The 20,797-nt window shown below is 41.4% G+C and overlaps 1 protein-coding gene across 1 annotated transcript in view; it reads left to right on the top strand.

The window, feature by feature from the left end:
- setbp1 (SET binding protein 1) overlaps positions 1-20,198 on the top strand; it is a 294,120-nt gene extending 273,922 nt beyond the window's left edge. Inside the window, exons 4-5 of the mRNA XM_080208466.1 lie at positions 11,953-12,114; positions 17,643-20,198. Coding sequence (XP_080064592.1) covers positions 11,953-12,114; positions 17,643-18,211 — 731 coding nt within the window. The 3' untranslated portion in view covers positions 18,212-20,198. The remainder of the gene's footprint in view (positions 1-11,952; positions 12,115-17,642) is intronic.
- The last annotated feature ends 599 nt before the right edge of the window (positions 20,199-20,797 follow it).

Here is a 20,797-nt window from a genome sequence, read left to right as displayed (position 1 = left end):
ACAGCAATGGATCAAAGTCCAGTGGCAGAGTGAAGACAGCAATGGATCGAAGTTCACAGGCAGAGTGAAGACAGCAATGGATCAAAGCCCACTGGTAGAGTGAAGACAGCAGTGTAGTGTAAGCCTACTTGTGACATTAATAAATGAACTTCAATGAAATATTGGACAGAAAAACCCCAGAAAAATTCCTGAGCTACCATCGAACTGGCCCCCCCAATCATTCACACAAACCCTCCCCCTTTGTCTTTCCCTCTCAATCTCCTTATTATGTCCTTTGACCCACTGATTACCTCACCTCATACACCTACCGCCTTCCCCAGTTGCCACAGAACCCACGTGCCAATGTACCGATTTGCACGCGTATAAACTCATGCATTCACTCATTCATTAACTAACTGAGAAACTTGGAGATCATTTAAACACTTAACAGAATACAACAACTAGTGCTATAAAAGGGGCGCAGCACCTGCACATGTTCTCTTTGCTGTCCTCTGCAAGGATTCCTGCACTGAAGGAGTTCTTCTGCATTGTGGACCTGAGGTCAGAGTCTTTAAGCAAGAGGAAAGTGTTCTATGTGATCTGTATCAGCAACATTTGGGGGGGGTGGGGGGAATTCTCTCAGAGGTGCTGAATTGGCGAGAAAACTGGTCTAGATCACGACTGTTTCTTCAGTGCAATTTCAGACCCGAATCTCCACACACTGTGCACTGCAGAGGTCACAATCGTGTATATCATTAAAAACCTGGGACCCTCCAACCCCCACCAATTGCTCCCTAGGCTCCACTGACAATTGGCCCTGCCCCCTTGGCACTGCCCCATGCTTGGTGGGCAGTGCCAAGGTGCCCCCTGGGCTTGGACACGTTTACTCTTGGGCAGTGCCAGGGAGACAGGTTGGCACTGCCAGGTTGCCCATGCTGAGGGGCACTACTCCCGCCACTGACCCCCTTGGGGGCCCTGATTGCTCCCCCATTCACTCCGGCGGGGTCTCCCGCTAGTTCCCCAAGCGGAGTGGAGGATGCTATCAAGCCCAGCAAGTTCTGATCATGACATTTAAAAGACATTAAAAAAAGATTTAAATCACTTATCTCCCTTCCTGCCGGTTTCCAGCACGGTCTCGACTGCGCCGGTTCTCTGGCTCTGGGAGATGCGCATGCGTCGGGAACACATGCACGAATCCCGCGAAATGGCTGACAAGCGCATCTCCCAACCCGCCAGAAAATTTTCAGGTCGCAATGGGAGAATCGCCCCCATGGATTCCAATGCTGATTGGAAGTTTTGGGCCAATATGTTACCAACAAGCACCATAACTGTCTGCAATGATATCACAGTAACAATCCGTACAGCTAATTTGAGCTCAGAATATCTTTCTCAGCAATTTAGGCTGGCATGCAGAATTAAGCACTCTTCATTGCAGAGTACATGCTAAATTAGTACAGTACAAGACTACTTATCTAATTTCCCGATCTGTCAAAGGTATATCATTAATGCATTTGCAGATTTACTGCATAAAACTGTAACAATATGCTGCTGTAATTACAAAGGAAGAAAAACTGGACTGCAGCCAGTGTTCATAATGAAACCAGCATACTTCATCCAAAGAGAAGGAAAACGGACTCTGGGCACATAAAGATAACGCTAGTTTTCCCTTTGGCTATATGATTCATGCCACTGAATTGTTGCATCTAGACTTGAGTATAGGAATTATAACAAGCATTTATTATTAAAGTATTGCAACTGCAGCTGTTTAAAAATCACTTAATGTTGTAAATCGATTTTGGGCTAATTTGAAATTATAAGGGTGTTGAAGAAAGTGTGTCATTAATGGGTTGCAGGATTCAAACATTAACAAAACCAAGGCACCATTCATACTCATACCAGAGCAAAATATTGCAGATTCTGAAAATCTGAAGTGCAAACAAAAAAAGCTGGAAATGTTTAAGAAGCCTGGCAACGTCTGCGTGGGGCGAGAAACAGCATTAGTATTCCAGGTTGGTGATAAATCTTAATGGTCACCTTTCGAAGCTACAGTTATTGGAATACCATTTACACAGTAGAACTACTGCAGAACGACTTTGAAAAGCTGCTACACCAAGTCAGTGAAGATGGATTTCATTACCCGCCTAGAAGGATAGTTGGTTTTTGATGAAGAGCAATGCCAACAGCACAGGTTCAATTCCCATACCAGCTGAGGTTCTCTATCGTGCCCCTTTGCCTGAGGTGTGGGGATCCTCAGGTTAAATCCCCACCAGTCAGCTTTCTCTGTCACATAAGGTGAGCAGCCTCTGGTCATCTGAGACGATGGCAACTTTACTTTCAGAAGGAAGTGGTAAACACTTACATCAGGCTGGATTAAGCTGCAGACAAGTTAAACAAATTCTGCAGTCTCACATAAGAATTCCTGCCCCAAAAACATAATTATTGGCAAGAAATATGAAAATGACACTGTCAAGATGGTTTTATTTCAAACTAACCACATGGAATTTAAGTCTTAGGAACTGAAACCAAGCTTTTTCTTTCCCCCTCAGTTACTGCAGGAAAAGTTAGCTTTTGGTGCTTTGTTTTATAAAAATGGGCTAATTTAAGGGATGAAGAAGCTGCTTTGATATTGTACTGTTGAATGTCTGCTCCTACTCCCCTCTGCAATCATACAGACTCTGGGAATCTGCATATCGTCCTTGCATTGGAGTGATGCTAATTTTCTCCCAGGATTCCAAGTTTAGTATACGTGGGACCTGCATGGGATTGCAAACAGTGTCATAAGATGGATCGAAAGCTGGTTAGAAGATTTGAAGCAAAGAGTTGGAATAAGTGGCTCTTTTTCTGATAGACAGGCGGTGACTAGTGATGTATTGCAGGGATCTGTGCCACGACCCCAACTGTCCACATTATATATTAATGATTTGGAAGAGGGAACTAAATGTATTATCTCCAAATTTGCAGATAATACAAAGTTGAGTGGGAGGGGGAGCTGTGAGGAGGTGAGGCCACACCTGGAGTGCAGTTTTGTTCTCCTTTTCTAAGGACGGGTGTTCTTGCTCTCGAGGGAGTCCAGCGAAGGTTTACCAGGCTGATTCTGGGGATGGTGGGACTGATGTATGAGGAGAGATTGACTCAGTTAGGATTGTTTTCACTGGAGTTCAGAAAAATGATGGGGGGTAGTCTCATAGAGACTTATAAAGTTCAAACAGGACTAGACAGGGTAGATGCAGGGAGGATGTTCCCGATGGTGGGGGAATCCAGAACCAGGGGTCACAGTCTGAGGATTCTGCATAGACCATTTAAGATGGAGGTGAGGAGACATTCCTTCACCGTAAGAGTGGTGAGCCTGTGGAATTCATTATTACAGGAAGTAGTTGATGCAAAAGCATTGAATGTATTCAAAAGGTGGCTGGATATCACACTTGGGGCAAATGGGATCAAAGATTATGGGGAGAAAGCAGGATTAGGCTAATGGATGATTAGCCATGATGGTAATGAATGGCGGAGCAGGCCCAAAGGGCCAAATGGCCTCCTCCTGCTCCTATTTTCAATGTTTTTATGTTTCTATATAAAGTGTCTGTAGTTAAGAACTGACAATAAAAGAATGTGACATTGTCTGATCTGACACAAATGGTATTTCATTGATAAGATCATAGGGAATGGGAGCAACAGTCAGCCATTTGGACCATCAAGGATGCTCCACTATTCAGTAAAACCATGGCTGATCTTATTGAGGCTTTAACCCTACTCCCCTGTTCCCCACCCTCCTCCTTTTCTGAATTGCGGCCTTAACCTGCCCCCTCTAGCATTTCCCCATAACCCTAGAATCTTGTAGATGAAAAATCTGTCAAGCACAGCCATGAATATATCCAATGGTCCAGCCTCTACTGTGGAAGAGGATTCAAATGCTCATGACCCACTGAGAGAAGAAATTTAAGACTTGCATCTTAAATGAGATACGCATTATTTTTAAACAGTGCTCCCGGTTCTAGATTCCTCCACAAGAGCAAGTATCCTCTCAGCATCTGCCCTGTCAAGGCCCCTTGTGTTCTCGCTGCTGCATTGCGCAGTTGTGGCAAGATTTCCCTCCTTTAATATTCCATCCCCCTTCAGTAAAAGCCAACATGTTGCTTCTTAAATACTTGCTAGCATTTTTGTGATTCATGTACCATTTAAATAAGACTCTGCTTTGTGAATATTGATGCAAGGTACTCATTAAGGATCTCACCCACTTCTTTTGATTCGACACGTAGTTTCCCTCCCTTGCCCCTCAAATGGACCAACTCTATCTCTAGCTACCCTCTTGTTCCTAATATATGTATAAAGTGCCTTGGGATTCCATTCGCCCTACCAAAGTGAACAACCTCACATTTTCTCAGATTATACTCCCAGATGCTGATGTTACATCCACTCACTTAGCCTATCTACATCCCTTTGTAGACTCTTTGTGCTCTCCTCACAATTTGCTTTCCTACCTATTTATATCGTCAGCAAATATGGCTAAATACAGCTAATACTTTTACTCAAGTCATGGATATGGATCGTAAATAGTTGAGGTCCCAGTACTGAGCCTTGTAGTTCTCCACGCATGACATTTTGTCAACCTGACACTGATCGTTCTATCCTGACTCTGTTTCCAGTTAGTTAATTAGTCCTCTATCTATGCTAATATATCAACCCAACACCATGATCTTCTGCAGCAACCATTCTTATGTGGCACCTTATATGACACCTTTTGGAAATCCAAATGCACTAAATCTGCTTGTTCCTCTTTATGCCCACTTCTTACATACTCAAAGAACTCGAATAATTGCCAAATATGGCTTTCCTTTCACAAAGCCATGTTGGCTCTACCCAATTGTACTATGAGTTTCTAAATGCCTTGCTACTACTCCTTAATAACGAATTCCAGCATTTTCCAAATGACAGATACTATGTTAACTGGCCTATAGATTCCTGCTTTCTGTCTCCCTTCTTTCGTGAATACAGATGTTATGCTTGTGATTTTCCAATCTGCTGAGAACTTTTCCAAAACCTAGGAAATCTTGGAAAATTACAACAAATGTATCCACTACCTCTGCAACCACATCTTTTAAGATCCTAAGATGCAGACCATGAGGTCCACGAGGTTTGTCAGCCTTCAATCCCAATAATTCTGTAGTGCTCCTGCTTGTTTCAAGTTCCTCCCTGTTTTTATCACCTGTTTCTTTTAGTATGCTTTCTGTGTCTTCTATTGCGAAGCCAAATACAAAACACTTGTTCAAAGTCTCTGCCATTTATTTTTCTCGTTTTTAATTCACTACCCTCACCCTCAAAGGACTACATGAACTTTGTCTTCTTTTGTTTTCCTTTTTTATGTGCTTGGAGAACTTTTATACTTCTATTTTCCCTGATAGTCCACTTTCTCCCTCTCTATCTTTGTTTATAGAGCCATAAGCCAAAATTTTACCAGTGCGGAATCAGGGCAGGTGAGGCTCGGAGAACAGCATTCTCCGCTGGTCTTAGGTGCGATGATACAAATCTTGGGCTGACGTGCTGGTAAAATTCCTCCTATAGAGTCATACAGTACAGAAAAGTTCCTTCAGCCCATTGAGTCTGCACTAACTATAACTACCACTAAAGGCATGCGAATTCCATTTTCCTGCAATTGTCCCATATCCCTGAATGTTATGTTTCAAGTGTTCATCCAAATATTTTTTGAAGCCTCCACTATCTTACCAGGCAGTGCATTCCAGATTCCCACCACCCTTTGATTTTTTATTTCTCAGCCCTCTCTGAATCTCCTGCCCCTTACCCTACAACTCTGCTCCTTCGTGATTGATCTATCAACCAAGGGGAACAGCTGCTCCCTACACACCCTATCAAAACTCTTCATAATCTTCCACACCTCAATCATGTTCGCCTTCTGCCTTTTCTGCTGTCAAGAAGACAATCCAAGCCTACCAAGTCTGTCTTTATAGATCATCCTTTATAGATTCCTTAATGTTTCCCAATCTTATTTACTAATCTTTGCAGGATTTTATAATTTCCTCAGTTATTCTCAGATGATTCGTCCTTTTTAATGGAAAGTATCTTTGTTGAAAGTTATGAAAAATCTTCTTAAATGTTTGCCATTGCCTCTCTGGTGTCCTGTCTGTAAATCTATCTTCCCATTCCACCTTGGCTAATCTGTCTTCATACCCTTGTAATGCCTTTATCTAAGTTTAAAATTTTGATCGCTGTTCCACATTTCTTGCCCTTAAACTGAATGTGATTTCCGGTTATGTTATGATCATTCTTGCGGAGAATCCTTTACTTTGAGATCTTTAGTAGATTCTTTCTCATTATAAATTAGTTGGTTTAATATGGTGTGATCCCTGGTGTATTGTTCTAAGAAATTGTCCTGAATACACTCTGTAAACTCATCCTGCAGGATATCTTTGCCAATTTGATTTGTACAGTCTTTATGAAGATTAACATTTCCCCTGACTATCATGGAACCTTGCTTACAAGCCGCCGTTATTCCTTGGTTTATACTCTGTCCCATAGCTTGGCGACTGTCAAGAGGCCTATAGGCCACTCCCATCAGTGACCTCTTTCTTTTGTTATTTCTTATCTTCACCGAAATTGATTCTACATTTTGATACTCTGAACCAAGGTCATTTCTCTTTACTGATGTCATCCTTATTAACAGAGCTACACCTACTCATTTCCTTTCTTCCTGTCCTTCTACAATGTCAAATACACTTGAATATTCAGTCCCACCTGTCATCACTTTGCAACCATGCAATCATCATCACATCACACTCATTTATCTCTGTTGTACTATCAATTCATCAATCTTGATATGAATGTTGTGTGCATTCAGATAAAAAGCCTTTAATTCCATCTATTTACCATTTTTCTTGACTCTGATCCTATTTGCTGGTGCGCCCTTATGTTTATATGTCCATTCCTGTTGAACTCTGATTATTATTGACTGTATTACTACCCTGCATTATTGCCTTCTTTATTTTAAATTTAACATGAACCCTTAGTCCACTCAGTATTTAGTTTAAAGCCCTCTCCACAGTCCTAGTTATATGATGCACCAGGACACTGGTCCCACGGTGAGTCAGCTGAAGACCCAATCAAAACAGATGTAGATGAGGCACTGATTTGGCCTGAATGATGTTGAACCTTTTTAGTGGTAAAAATCTGACATTGAGATCTGAGTTGTTTAATTGTTGGCTCACATCTTCAGTGTCGTTAGAGAAAGAATCTTTTTGCAGCAGTAAATATGTCGGTAGTTTCATCTTTCATCCGACACACATGTGGACACATACACTCAATCTTCCGCCATTCATATCTAATTGTAGTGCTCTGATCCAAGCGGTGGAGGCCTGTGACCTTCCCTAACCTGCTTAGTTCTATTGCTGGCTCTCTTGACCCTGGATGAGAACATTAAGATTTGAACTGATAGAATTATCAAAAGTGCTGTGATTTAATAAGGCATTGAACTGTCTATTCCTGTCATATACATGTATGGTAAAAGTCCTGAGGCTGTTCAAAGAAGAACAGAGGGTTTTCCGGTCTGCGGTTGTTTTATGTTATGAAGACTGAATAAGAATATAAGAAACATAAGCAGATGAAGAACATAAGGATCCCCACCCCCGAGCCTGCTCTGCCATCCAATATGACCATAGTTGATCTTCTGCCTCAGTATCATTTTCCTGCCTGTTGCTTATATTCCTTGATTCCAGAAAGATCAAAAATCACTCTATAAGAAAGTAAATGGAAGCTAAAACGTTGATTGCTCCATTCTAATGAAGTTGAAGATGTCTGGCCTTTTGTATGTCTGTGATGTTTGTTTTTGATTTGATTTATTATTGTCACATGTATTGGGATATAGTGAAAAGTATTGTTTCTTGCATGTTATACAGTCAAAAGCTTGCTGTACATAGAGTACATAGGGGAGAAGGAAAGGAGAGGATGCAGCATTTAGTGTTACAATCATAGCTAGGTTGTAGACAGAGGTCAAGTTAATATAAGATTGGTCCATTCAAAAGTCTGATCTGGCTGAGAGCTTTGACTGAAGCAGGGAATAGTTGAACCTTGAGTTGAGGGTAGAGTAAAACAGCAACAGGATGTGAGTGCTCTTTCCAAGACGTGGCTTTATAAATCAAGCATCTAATGCAGCCATTCTGTGTTTTGTGACAGTTGGGCTTTGAAAATGAATGGCTTGACTATGTTTGTGCTGTGTTTCAGAAATACTTTTAGTGGCTGACAGAGGTTTGAGGGCAACATCAGAAGGTTTATAGGCATAAACTTGGCTCTGTGTTTTGACTAGAACCAAATGTGGCAGAATTCCACAAGTTACCAGTGTTAACCCCTTGAATTGTACTAAATTGTTATTAGAAAGGAGTGTCTCAAATCTCACTGCCTGCATTCAACTTTTTCAAAATGAAGCATTAATTGCAAGCAACCGTTCCCTGGAACAGCCGATTCTATTACATTGAAAAGTGTAACTTTCGTTTTTTTTCAGTAATAGTTATTGTATGAATTTCTGCATTTTTCTTTATTACGAAGATTTGAATGTTAAGAAAAATATTCCATTGAAATGTTAAAGTTTTAAAGTTTATGTATTAGTCACAAGTAGGCTTACACTAACACTGCAGTGAAGTTACTATGAAATTCCCCTAGTTGCCACACTCCGGCGCCTGTTTGGGTCAATGCAGCTAACCAGCACGTCTTTAGGCTATGGGAGCAAACCAGAGCACCCGAGGAAACCCACGCAGACACAGGGAGAACGTGCAAACTCCACACAGACAGTGACCCAAGCCGGGAATCAAACCCGGGTCCCTGGCACTGTGAGGCAGCTGTGCTAACCACTGTGCCACCGTGCCATTCTTCCATTTCATTTCCATAACAACTCAAACATGAATTTAAGAAGTGCATTATAATTGAGGCAGTGAATTTTAAATAGCAGTAAGATGAGCAACCTGGGTCAAATCAAATCCCCGAAAGTTAGAAAAGTGTATTGATGCGTTACAGTTTTATGCTATGTTGCAAATGAGTCCAATAACTGAATGTTTTGGATGAGCAATTGGATAAATTTGTTATTTTTAAAACCATTTTATTAGCTCACGGACTGGCAGCATATCATTCAAATCTTGAAACAAAATCTCTCACACTTTGAAGGGAAGATTAAAAATGAATACACATTTTACCATTATAAGCTGTTTAGGGCAATGGTAAGATTGGTAATTGCATGTTTATAGAGATTACTAGGTGCCTCTTTAAAAGATGGGATATGTTATGTATGGTTTTAGCTTTTAAATTTTATTAAGTTGCTCAGTTTGGACTTTGCCAGGGCCACTCAGCTCTTGACCTCATTTCAGCCTTCATCCAAACAGGCAAAAGAGCTGATTGCAGGAGTTAAGGTGAGAATAACTTCCCTTGAAATCAAGACAGAATTTGACCAAATGTGGCATTGAGGAACCTGAGCAGAATACATTTTGCGCCCTTGCTATTCTCAATGCTTCTTCTGAGTGGTGTTCGATATAGGGGAGTCCTGATTCACCAGCTGAGGGAGGGCAGTAGGTGTAATCAACAGGAGATTCCCTTGCCCATGTTTGACCTGATGCCATGGAACTCCAATGCTGAGAACCCCCAGGTCCACTCCCTCCTGACTCTACACCACTGTACTGCCACCTCTGGTGAAAAAGAACATAATGTGGAGATGCCAGCATTGGACTGGAGTAAAACTGATCTTTGGGTAAATGTTCTCCAAGGCAGCCTTCATGACATACAACAGCGCAGAGTCGCTGAGCAGAAACTGATAGCCAAGTTCCGTACACATGAGGGCGGCCTCAACCAGTATCTTGGGTTCATGTCATATTGTCTGTAACCCCTGTGACTTGCCTGAATTTGCAACATCTCACTGTCCTGTCTGGAGATAATATGCATCCCTTTAACCTATGCTTAATGCTATCTCCACTCACATTGTCTGCACCTTTAAAACTTGATTAGCTGTAAAGACTCGCATTCTAATCAGTGTTCGCATTCATAAACTGTGTATGCCTTTTATATGCTTTGTTTGTGATCAGAACTCCCCACTCACCTGATGAAGGAAAAGCATTCCGAAAGCTAGTGGCGTTTACTAACAAATAAACCAGTTGGACTTTAACCTGGTGTTGTGAAAAAGGACATACCCAGAAATGACAATGGAGGCTGAAAGTTGTGATGACTGTATCAGGCTATTGCCTGATGGATCTGTGGGGCAGCTGTCCTAATTTTGGCACAAGTCTCCAGATGTTAGTGAGGATGACTCACAGGGTTGAATGGATAGTGTGTGTCTTTCTCATTTTTAAATCATAGAATAGTTATGGTGCAGAAGGAGGGTATTCAGCCCATCAAGTCTGTACCCACTACAATCCCACCCAGGCCCTATGCCCTTAACTCTACTTATGTACCCTGTTAGTCCCTCTGAACTCTGGGGCAATTTACTATGGCCAATCAACCTAACCCGCATATCTTTGGACTGTGGGAGGAAACCCACGCAAACATGGGGAGAACATGCAGACTCCACACAGACAGCGACCCAAGCCAGGAATCGAACCTGAATCCCTGGCGCTGTGAGGCAGCAGCGCTAACCACTGTGCCACCATGCCGCCATGTTTCCAGTGCCACAATTAATGACAGATGGTTCATCTGGTTTTATTTATTTTTTATTACATCTTAAAGTTGCAAAGCCCAGAGTGGACTGGATAGACTTAAATCCATTCCTCACTTTCTCCAAAAACCAAATTTAAATTCCAATTGAATCCAATTCATGGTCCCCACAAGAGAGCAAAAAAGTTCCAAACTGACGAGGTAAAACATTGCAGCCCATCTTGGGCTCACAGCTGTTAGCATTGCTGCCTCATAGCGCCAGGAAGCTGGGTTCAATTCCGGTCTCATGTGACTGTCTGTTCCCCCCCACGTCTGTGTGGGTTTCCTCTAGTTGATCCGGTTTCCTCCCACAGTCCAAAGGTGCGCAGATTATGTTGATTGGCGATTCTAAATTGCCCCTTAGTGTCAGGGAGATTAGCGGGGTAAAGATGTGGGGTTACTGGGGGTGGGATTGTTGTTGATGCAGGCTCAATGGGCCGAATGGCCATCTTCTGCACTGTAGGGATTCAATGACTTCATCTTAGCCAAAAGATAGAGAAGGTTCTTTAATGTATCAAGGTGATACAACTGAGCCATTTGCTAGGCCACTTCAGAGGGAGTTAAAAGTCAGCCACATTACCGTGTGCCTGGATCACAAATAGGCTAGACTAGGTAAGATCGGCAGATTTCCTTCCCTGAACAACAATCAGATAGGTTCTTACAATAATCCAGTAGTTTCATGATCATGATTACATGATTACTACCTTTTGTTAAAGATTTATTAATTCATTGAATTTAAATTTCACCATGGTGCCATGTTTCCATGGTTAGCACTGCTGCCTCACGGCGCCAGGGACCTGGATTCGATTCCCAGCTTGGGTCACTGTCTGTTTGGAGTCCACATGTTCTCCACGTGTTTGTGTGGGTTTCCTCTGGGTGCTCTGGTTTCCTCCCACATTCCAAAGATGCATGGATTAGATTGATTGGCCATCGTATATTGCCCCATATTGTCAGGAGGACTACTCGGGTAAATACGTAGAGTTTAGGGCCTGGGTGAGATTGTAGTCGGTGCAGACTTGATGGGCCAAATGGCCTCCTTCTGTACTGTAAGTTAATAGTCCAGTCAAGTTACCACAATAGAACCATTCTCATTATCAGAGGCAGCAGTATTAACTGAAATTATTATGCCTGGCACAAATCAAATGTGGTCTATTTCTAATTAATATGATTGTTCTACACTGGAAAATAAACTGACTAACTTTATACCACAGAACTCATGAGTTCCAAACCAAGAATTACTTTGCCAATCTTGCCTGGCTTTGAGCTAATGTATTTTTTTTGTGTGTTCTTTCTCTGTATTAGGTTTAATAAGCTCACACTCCAAGCTGGACCAAATGACATTGCACAAAAATGATAGTGGCCTTTCCATTGTAACCAGAAAGAAAGCTGTTTCTACTGAAAGTATTACAGTCTCAACTCTGGCATCGTCTCCCCTACCTTCTCCATCTCCATCGTGTGAATCAGGTTAGTTGACAGTGTGAACACCAGTTGCTACAGAGATGCTCAGAAAAGTTGATTCAAAGCTGAGTGTTATCATTTTGAATTCACGCTTGCATCCCTGCACATGAAGTGCTTAAGAAGTAAACATCAGTTGTTTGCCTGTGAACTAATTAGCCAATGTTGGTCAAGTTAATAGAATGCAAGCCAAACTTGATTCATTCCAGCCTACGATTTTTTGTGCAGCGACAGAATTGTAACTTGCATAAAAAATTTGAGCCTGGCTTTCAAACAAGGTTTAAAGTAAAACTAAATTGACAGTATATTTCTTTTTCTGTAATATTTTAGTGGCTCGGTCCAATTGCTTTGGGTTTGTTTTTATTTCTCCCAATTTTGTTCTCTTTCCTCCCGTCTTCTGCAGTGTGCTGACTGAAGTTGCTATTCCTCATATGAGCCTTGCCAGTCACCAGACAGTGATAATGAGCGGGAACCCTTGCTTAGTTTCCCTCCAAGATTCTAAACCTCAAAGTGCAGCTGGTATTTGTACATTCACTGCAGTCGTACAGAACTGGCTCATTAATTCTCAAATCAGGCACTTAATATGGCACTCCACTGGTGGCTTAGTGCTTTTATATGAAGAAATGTAGAATTTTGCTAACGTTTTACTCTGCTACGTGGTGACAGGGCAAACATTAGCATAGAAATTTCTTGATGGAGATTCCCACTCATGCTATTTATCCAGTGAGTTATAGAGCCACCCTGGCCAAAAAGATGCCAAGTTCAATCTGTAGTCAGTAGACTTCCATCTGTTCTCCCACCAGCTGCTGAGGTCCCATGTGCTGCCTGAAGCTATTAATCATTTCAGTCAATATTTATGTCTATAGTTTTCAACCCAATATTCAGCCAGTACAAGTTCCTTGTTGGGTGCCTTAATCAACGCAACTGATTCTAATGGGGACCTGGCCCACATATTCACTAGATTATACAGGACCATTGTCCTTGTATTAACTAACTTGAGGGGGAAAACAGTTAGCTTGTATATATCATGAGTGGTGACAGATAGAGGGCCTAACAGCTACTAAAACAACTGGAACAAAGTCCCAGAGAACGGGCCTATTAACCAACCCACCTTGGCACTCACTTGCCACTGTGGCCACCTCAGATCTGCTTCTGAGGCCAACAGGTCCGATTCTATCCTGGCACCCAGCCTTGTCGCCTGGAGTGAAAATTAGGTCTAATAGGGCCCTTTAAACTGAGGCAAGTCTGCAGGACCATGAAATTTCCCGACTCAAGCTACCCGCTGTTGTAGCACAGATTTGGTGCAACATGTCTATTGTAAATGTGCACATAGGAGGTTTACACTGAAAACATTGGCAAGGAGTGCACACAGACATAATAGCCGAAATTTTACCGGCACACCCGCCCCAATTGGCGGGGGTGGGCGAGGCTCGGAGAATGGTATTCCCCATTGGCTTCGGGCAAGATCATATGAATCTCAGGCGGACGTGCTTATAAAATGCCACCCGGTGGGTGGGATAGTGCCCAAAAACTTCTAAGTGTCGAATTTGCGTAAAAACTGGACTAAACCCCACTGGAGTTTTCAGAATGAATCTCCCAAACTCTGTGTACTGGTGAGTGCACTACCGTGATTCACACTGAAAAGCTGTGGGTGGGGCCTGTTCCCACTGGAGAGGCCGGCAGCATAGCCACCATGTATGTGCTGATCTGTCAGCACCGAGATAGGTGCATGTTCCGTGGCCCCGCACTGTTGGCTTCCCAATTGCTAGCCAGCTCGATTGCTGGCCTGCCCCGTGACTCCCTCACTGCTGCCCCTTCAATGCCACCACCCACCTCCGCCACAGCCTGATCACTGGCCTCCCCGGTGTGTTCAGGCGAGCCTCATTCCCCCACCTCCCAACCCCCCCCCTCCACTTCCACCAATCTGCCTTGCTGTTCCCCCCCACCCCCCTCCTCCCCCAGTAATCCCGATCTCCTTTCTTCAGCCCTCCCACCCCCTCCCCCCAGCAGGCAGCTGGCAATGCCCTCTCACCTCCAACCTCCTGGGGTGGCCTCGATGGCCCTCCCTTCGCTCCAGCAGGGTCGGGTCGCCAGCTCCCCACTATCAGGGAACTTTTGTAAACCCCACTGGAGTGAAACACTCCTGGCGCGGGAAGAGAGGGTCACGGACCCGGTGATTTCAGTCGCTGGCCCACTAATGAGAATTAAATCCTTATTTAAATACAGTATACACTAACCTGCCAATTTTTGGAACGGAGCTGACGGCGCTGGAAATCCGGGGCCTGGAGACTTGCGGAGGCCGTGGTGCCCACCTGGAAGCCAGCCACACAGCCCCTGTCCTGGCCCGCTGCTCTGCAAAAGGAGTGCAGTGGGCTGGGGAATCACCGCCAATGTTTTTAGTAAAGTAACTATCAATGAAATATTGCATAACAATACAGAATATATAGTGTGTGTAATATCAGAGATAGGAACAGCTCTGACTGCACATCCTTGTTTAATTATCTTTTGCTCTTTAATCACACTTCATCTCAAGATGACTCTTGCCATGAGAGATCAGCTAGTACTTTTAAAAAGATCAGTGTGTCTCTATAATCATCTGCTGGAAGACTTAATAGTGGATGAAACGACATGATGACAGTTTGATATGTGTACATCTTGTTATTTCCAAGTTTTAAAAATGCTGGCATGTCAGTTCACCTCTTCACTTAAGACTCTGATCATTTTGCCCCCAACCACCCAGGTCAGGATAACAAGAGTATACTTTAGCCTGCAGGAGAAGTGTTCAATTTTCTTGAAGCTATTGAGCCCAGTTTGTTCTGTTTACCACAACACCATGAAAGGCACTTTTGTGTCAATTAGAGTAATCCAGCCCGAGCCACTTCTCTACAGCCCATATGTTGAGGTAACAAACAGACAACTTAAGAAGTTCTCTTAATGAGAAAGTGGAAGGTTTCTGAGAATTTCCTGTCATTAATAAGGGCTCCTTTGAAACCCTTTATCTAAAAAAAAACCTTTTTTTTGTGGGAGGAAAGAGATCCACAAATGAACCCAGCTGTTCAGTGAAACTTGGAATAAGTTGGTGGGAATCTATGAAGGGGTGCTCAGCCTTTAATAATAATTGTAGTTAAGCAGAACTGAAACAGGACCTGTTTTGCACTAAAATGACAGCGTGCCTTGATCTTAAACGATACACATTTGAAAGCAGCTCTCACTACACTTAGAAAACATTGTTTAATTATCCTTTTTTTTAAATCTAGCTAATTCATTTAGAGATTTGTACAGGTCTTCGTGCTGAGGTTAACAAAATAAATGGTGTCCCTTGACGATTCCCAAAGGTCTATAATTTTTATGACCACCCTCTTCCCACCTTTGCTACAGCCACAGAACTAGGAGCATTATTATGTGACACTGATCATGATTATGTTATGTATTTTGTATGGCAGAGTAGGGAAGGAGGTGCGAAGTACAGAAAACATGCTGTGCATTGGTGGCACATACTATAGTTATATTGTTTTGATTACCACTGCTGCTTCATAGTGCCAGGGACTCAGGTTCGATTCCAGCCTTGGATGGTTGTGAGAAGTTTGCACATTCATCCCATCTGCATGGGTTTCCGTCGGATGCTCCGGTTTCCACCCACATTCCAAAAATATGTGGGTTAGGTGGATTGGCCATGCTGAATTGTCCCTTATTATCAGGGGGACTAGCAGGATAAATATGTGGGGTTACCAGGATAGAGCCTGAGAGGGATTGATGTTGGTGCAGGCTGCATAGGTCCAGTGGCCTCCTTCTGCACTGTAGGGATTCTGTGATTAATGTTCCATGCTTTGTCACTTCGCCCCTTTTTTTCTTAGTTATTAACAAATTAAGGAATTAAATACAAAACATTTGAACTTAAATTCTCAGTAGTTTAAGAGTATAAAGAAAACATGGACAAGAAAATACCATTTGGGTTACTGAAGCTTTTCCCACCTAACTCTTCTGTAAAAACATCCAACTACATTTTGAAAGATTGTAATGTTTTGATTCTCTGTTCTTGTCTGGCAGATAAGTCTAAACTTTTATCATACTTTTGACTAAATATTTTGATATCTGTTATAAAAGTGTGTTCCATTAATTCAAATTTATGTTCTATAACATGTTGGAGAATTTAGTTATCCATTTATGTTCTATACGGACTGCAGCGGTTCAAGAAGACATCTCATTGCAATCTTCTCAAGGACAGCTAGGGATGGACAAAAGTGCTGGCCTAGCCAGCGATTCCCACATCCCACTAATGAATTCAAAAAAACTGTCTTTTCATTTTTAAGCATTATTTTACAGCTACCATATCAATACAAATTACTGCTTTCGATACCTGAGTGACTATGCCCCCACTCCGTAATTCTCTTTCACATGGAGTGATCAGCTTTTGAAATGGATTTCCAGAAGTAGCGGAAACAAAGACCTTGAAACCGTTTGAAAAACAATTAGATGCTGTTGGGTTGAGTGTGAGGTGGGGGTGGGGAGGGGGGGACACTGTATTTTTTTTTCTGAAGGATGAATTAAAATAGGTGGAATGGTTTACTCGTCCATAATAACCTTGAGATCCTCTTTCTTCTTGTCCTCTTCACATGGACACTGTGAGCTTCATTTAGCCAATGAACTGTTCCTGATTATGTTTTAATATTGGAAGAGAGATGATGGAACAATCTTTTAGCATAAAAATAGTCAATGGGTGGGATTTTCCAGCTGTGCTTGCCCCGAAACCAGAAAATCCTGCCACGGTCAATGGACCTTTGCACGATTCCCGTGGTGGGTGGGACTGGAAAAATTCCCTCCAATATTTTCAAAATTCACACATTTGACAAGGCATACAATAGTGCATCTGAAGCCTTAACATGGTGATAGTAATTGCTACTGACGGTGTCTTGCAAAGTGCATTTCATGTGACCTCAAGCTATAGATTTGTTGCATCTATACAGAGGCGAACGTGGTTTGTAATAATATAAACTGTATGCACTGTTTCTGGCCTTTTAAGTGATAATAGCTTTTGTTAAAGAAACATAGTTGTATCAAGCACTTATTTGGTATTTTGATCTGGGATGAAGCTAGCATAAGTATTTATTAAAAAATTTGATTCTGAACCCCTTAACATTTGACACATGTACTGTAGACCCACAAGGAGAGATAACTGCTTCTCTGACCCGATGCCCTTCTCCAAGCTGCTTTTCATTAAGACCAGGTTTTTTATGTCCTTAATCTCGAGGATACATTAAAAACAGTTTGTGGCAACGGAAGTTCAGTGATCAAAAAAAAGGGTTTGCATTAGGTAGGAGAACCTGTATTCTATTTCCTGAGCAAGTCGTCTAGCTGAGTTTCACCAGTGGTCCAAAAGATACTTCAAATATTAAGCTGTCTGTAACTTCAAAAGCATATTTAAACCATTTTAACGTCAGTCTGGCATTGGACAGTGTATGGTTTCATGCTGTGAAACTAATTAAGTGATCATATACATCTGGTGATTAAAGTGATTCCTTTTGTTTCTCTCCATTCAGTGCAAAGTCCCAGTTCTTCACCAAGGAGAAAACTGAAGAGGAGAGAAATTGAAGCTATTCAATGTGAAGTCAGGAAGATGTGCAATTATGACAAAATTCTTGCAACAAAAAAGAACTTGGACCATGTCAACAAGATCCTGAAAGCCAAAAGGCTGCAAAGGCAGTCAAAGACTGGCAACAACATAGTGAAAAAGAGGCGAGGCCGTCCAAGAAAGCACCCAGTGCTGTTAGACGATGACTTCACAGATCAGATGCCGGTACTGGAGAAGTGTGTGGATCTTCCTAGTAAACGGGGCCTGAAGTACAGTTTAGCCCCCGAGACACTGGCCTCAGCTAGTCAGGACACAATCATGGACACAATAGAAGCTGTAATATGCATGGTGCAGCAACAGGAGCCTAAGTCAGATAAGGGCACCAAGAGAAAGCAGAAAGAGGAAGTTGGGCAGAAACTGAAGAGACATAGGAAGTCCAAAGAAACTGAAAACGAGGCAATCACCACAAACTCAAAAAGGTACAACAGTTTGACCATCTCTGCCACCAGCTACCAATCTACAGCCTCCAATCACTGATAACTTCCTGCACTTTAACGTTACTTGGTGACTGAGAAGGGAATGACTGAAACTCGGATGTTGGATAATTTAAAAATAATAACCATTTTCTCATACAATCCACTATATGAAAGGGATAGCCTCGTTCCAGCATTCACTGCATTTTTTTTACAAATACCAGACCCTCCTGTCAATGTCTGGTATTGTAATATGTCAATTCAATTTCACAGCTTTGTACAAACATTCCTTCTCCCTGTTAACCGCGCTCTATCCACGGACCCATTATTTGCGAGTGGGCAACATGTAATGGCATATAAAAGGGTAAGTTAGTACAAGTACTTTTGGCAGCCTGTTAGAAGAATGTATTAATGAAATATTCCTTGGGAAGGCAGGCAGCAATAACATTTTGCTTGCAACAGCGTTTCTTATATACTGGATTTATAATCAATATATGCTAGTCGATTAATGGAGAGACAAACAAATTTTAAAGTATTCTTGCCATCATTTAGGCAATACTGTACTCACAGAGCCTTAAATGCAAAAGTGTTATCCACATTAAGCACTTTCTGCTTCAGTTCAACATATGCTGTTGGTAACTCAGCAGAAATAGAAAAAAAAAGTCATTAAAGGGCATTTTCAATCAATAAGTGTCCCAGGTTTATTTTATGTAGTGAAAATAAATGTTCCCGCCTTGATGGACAACCCTGTCAGAAAGTGACATTAATCAGAAATAATGGATCTGAAAGAGGTGCAAAGTGCAGAATAGATTCAGGCTGAACTTCTCAGGGGATCAGCTGGATTTCCCACTTACACCTGTACTTTTATCACCAAGCGTATCCTCCGAGAAACAATCGCGTACAAAACAGCAAAAAGAAATTCAATCAAATTAACTCTTTTAATGATGAGAATTGCATTTCACTTTCTTTAAAGAAATAACAATTGATATTCAACTCCCGCACGTGTCACTAAAGTTTGAGCAATTTAGTTCACAAGTGACTTTCTGTAAAGGTAGGAATTGATGTTGTAATCTAGATCATTTAAAAATATAACATTGTGTGCCCTCCTGTATGGCCTTACAGTTTTCCAAAGTAAATAGATGTTGACAAAGATTTTAAAAAAATATATTTTCCACAATTATATAAATTTCACAGCATGCTTATCCATGCAATACTTAAGTGACAGTTCTCCAAATTTAAAAAAATCACTATAAAACAAAGTCCCAAATTTTCTCACGATATTACAGTCCTCACCCCTGAATGCACACAAACAAAATATGGAAAATGAAAATACTGACTTTGAGAGGATGCAGAATATTATACATTCAAGTTTGTAACTAACAGAACTGTTACCATTTGGAATGGCCTGATAACAAATTACATTACCTATCGGATCATCTTTGTTAACTGGTAAATCCTATCCGTCAGTTGTCATTACAGAACTGAGTTAGTCAGCGATAACAAAAATGTTCTGTTAACCATGTCCCAGTTAACAGTGTCAGTTGTAATCCACTATTTCCCAAACTATTGTATGCAAATAATTAATATCAAAGACTTGGCTGTTCTAATGTATCCCCAGAGTTGTGATTGTCTTGTACCCTGGTAATTGTGTGTTTTCTTTCTTTCTGGAGAATCAATGAAAACTATTACCTTAAGCTTTTAAATTTCTGTATTTAATTTCCCCTTATGCAAAAAGAAATTAAGTGTTCTTATGAAGATAATCCAAAACATATTTTCAATTATTTTTCAAAATGAGTAAATGTGACTGCAGTTAGAGTTAGGCAAAATGTTTATATCATGGCAGCCTTAATTCAGTCAAAAAACAGTAGCCTATTGTATATAATGTAATTACACATCTTTGACCTGCATGGGTTCAAACTGTCTGAATCATCGTGTCTGTGTAATTGTCATTTTAACTGTTTTTCAATCAAGTTTAACCATTCATTTTGATGCCAAACACTTGTTTTAATGCAACTGGGGTTTGGGAATGGTGCTAATTGCAGTTGGACTTGGGGAGGGGTAGGGCGGGGGTGGGGGGGGTGCGCGGTGTTGGTATTAATATATTCTATAACACACAAGTTTTAAAAGTAACCCTTGCCTTTAAAATTTGGTACATTGTGTCACAAAAGCAAAACCATTAAAATGACAATGACAATTGTTTTAAATGGACCACAGCATTAACAATTTAATCAGCATGAAGGTACAGTAAATTTTGGGTCTGATAAAGCACGGTATAGTGCTGATGCAAAATAATGTATTGTATCATATCTAGTGAAAGGCCTGCCAAGGTTGCAACACTAAAACAATACAGAGACATTGAAAGAGCTGCCAAATGTGTCTACACGGGTGTCCTAGTCAAATCCCAGTGTTTTGTTTTCATTCTGCTTTTTTTTAGAAAACAGAGCAATTTCTTGCTGAAAATTGATAAGACTGCAAATGAAGTTTCAAAAATGTAACTTTAAACATGGGGCACAAGGTCCTTTTACATAGTGCTGGCTTATTTTAGTCTGTATTCATAGTGTTTTTAAACCTTTTTTAGAGTGTATTTGCATGTTATTATACTTGACTGTATGTACACATATTTTAGACAAATATTATATTTGTATTCTAA

The sequence above is a fragment of the Carcharhinus amblyrhynchos genome, chromosome 1 (genome assembly GCF_965287045.1).
Source record: "Carcharhinus amblyrhynchos chromosome 1, sCarAmb.v2.hapA, whole genome shotgun sequence".
Lineage (NCBI taxonomy): Eukaryota > Metazoa > Chordata > Chondrichthyes > Carcharhiniformes > Carcharhinidae > Carcharhinus > Carcharhinus amblyrhynchos.
Note: the sequence above shows the minus strand (reverse complement) of the source record. Positions and strands in the feature narration are given on the sequence as shown.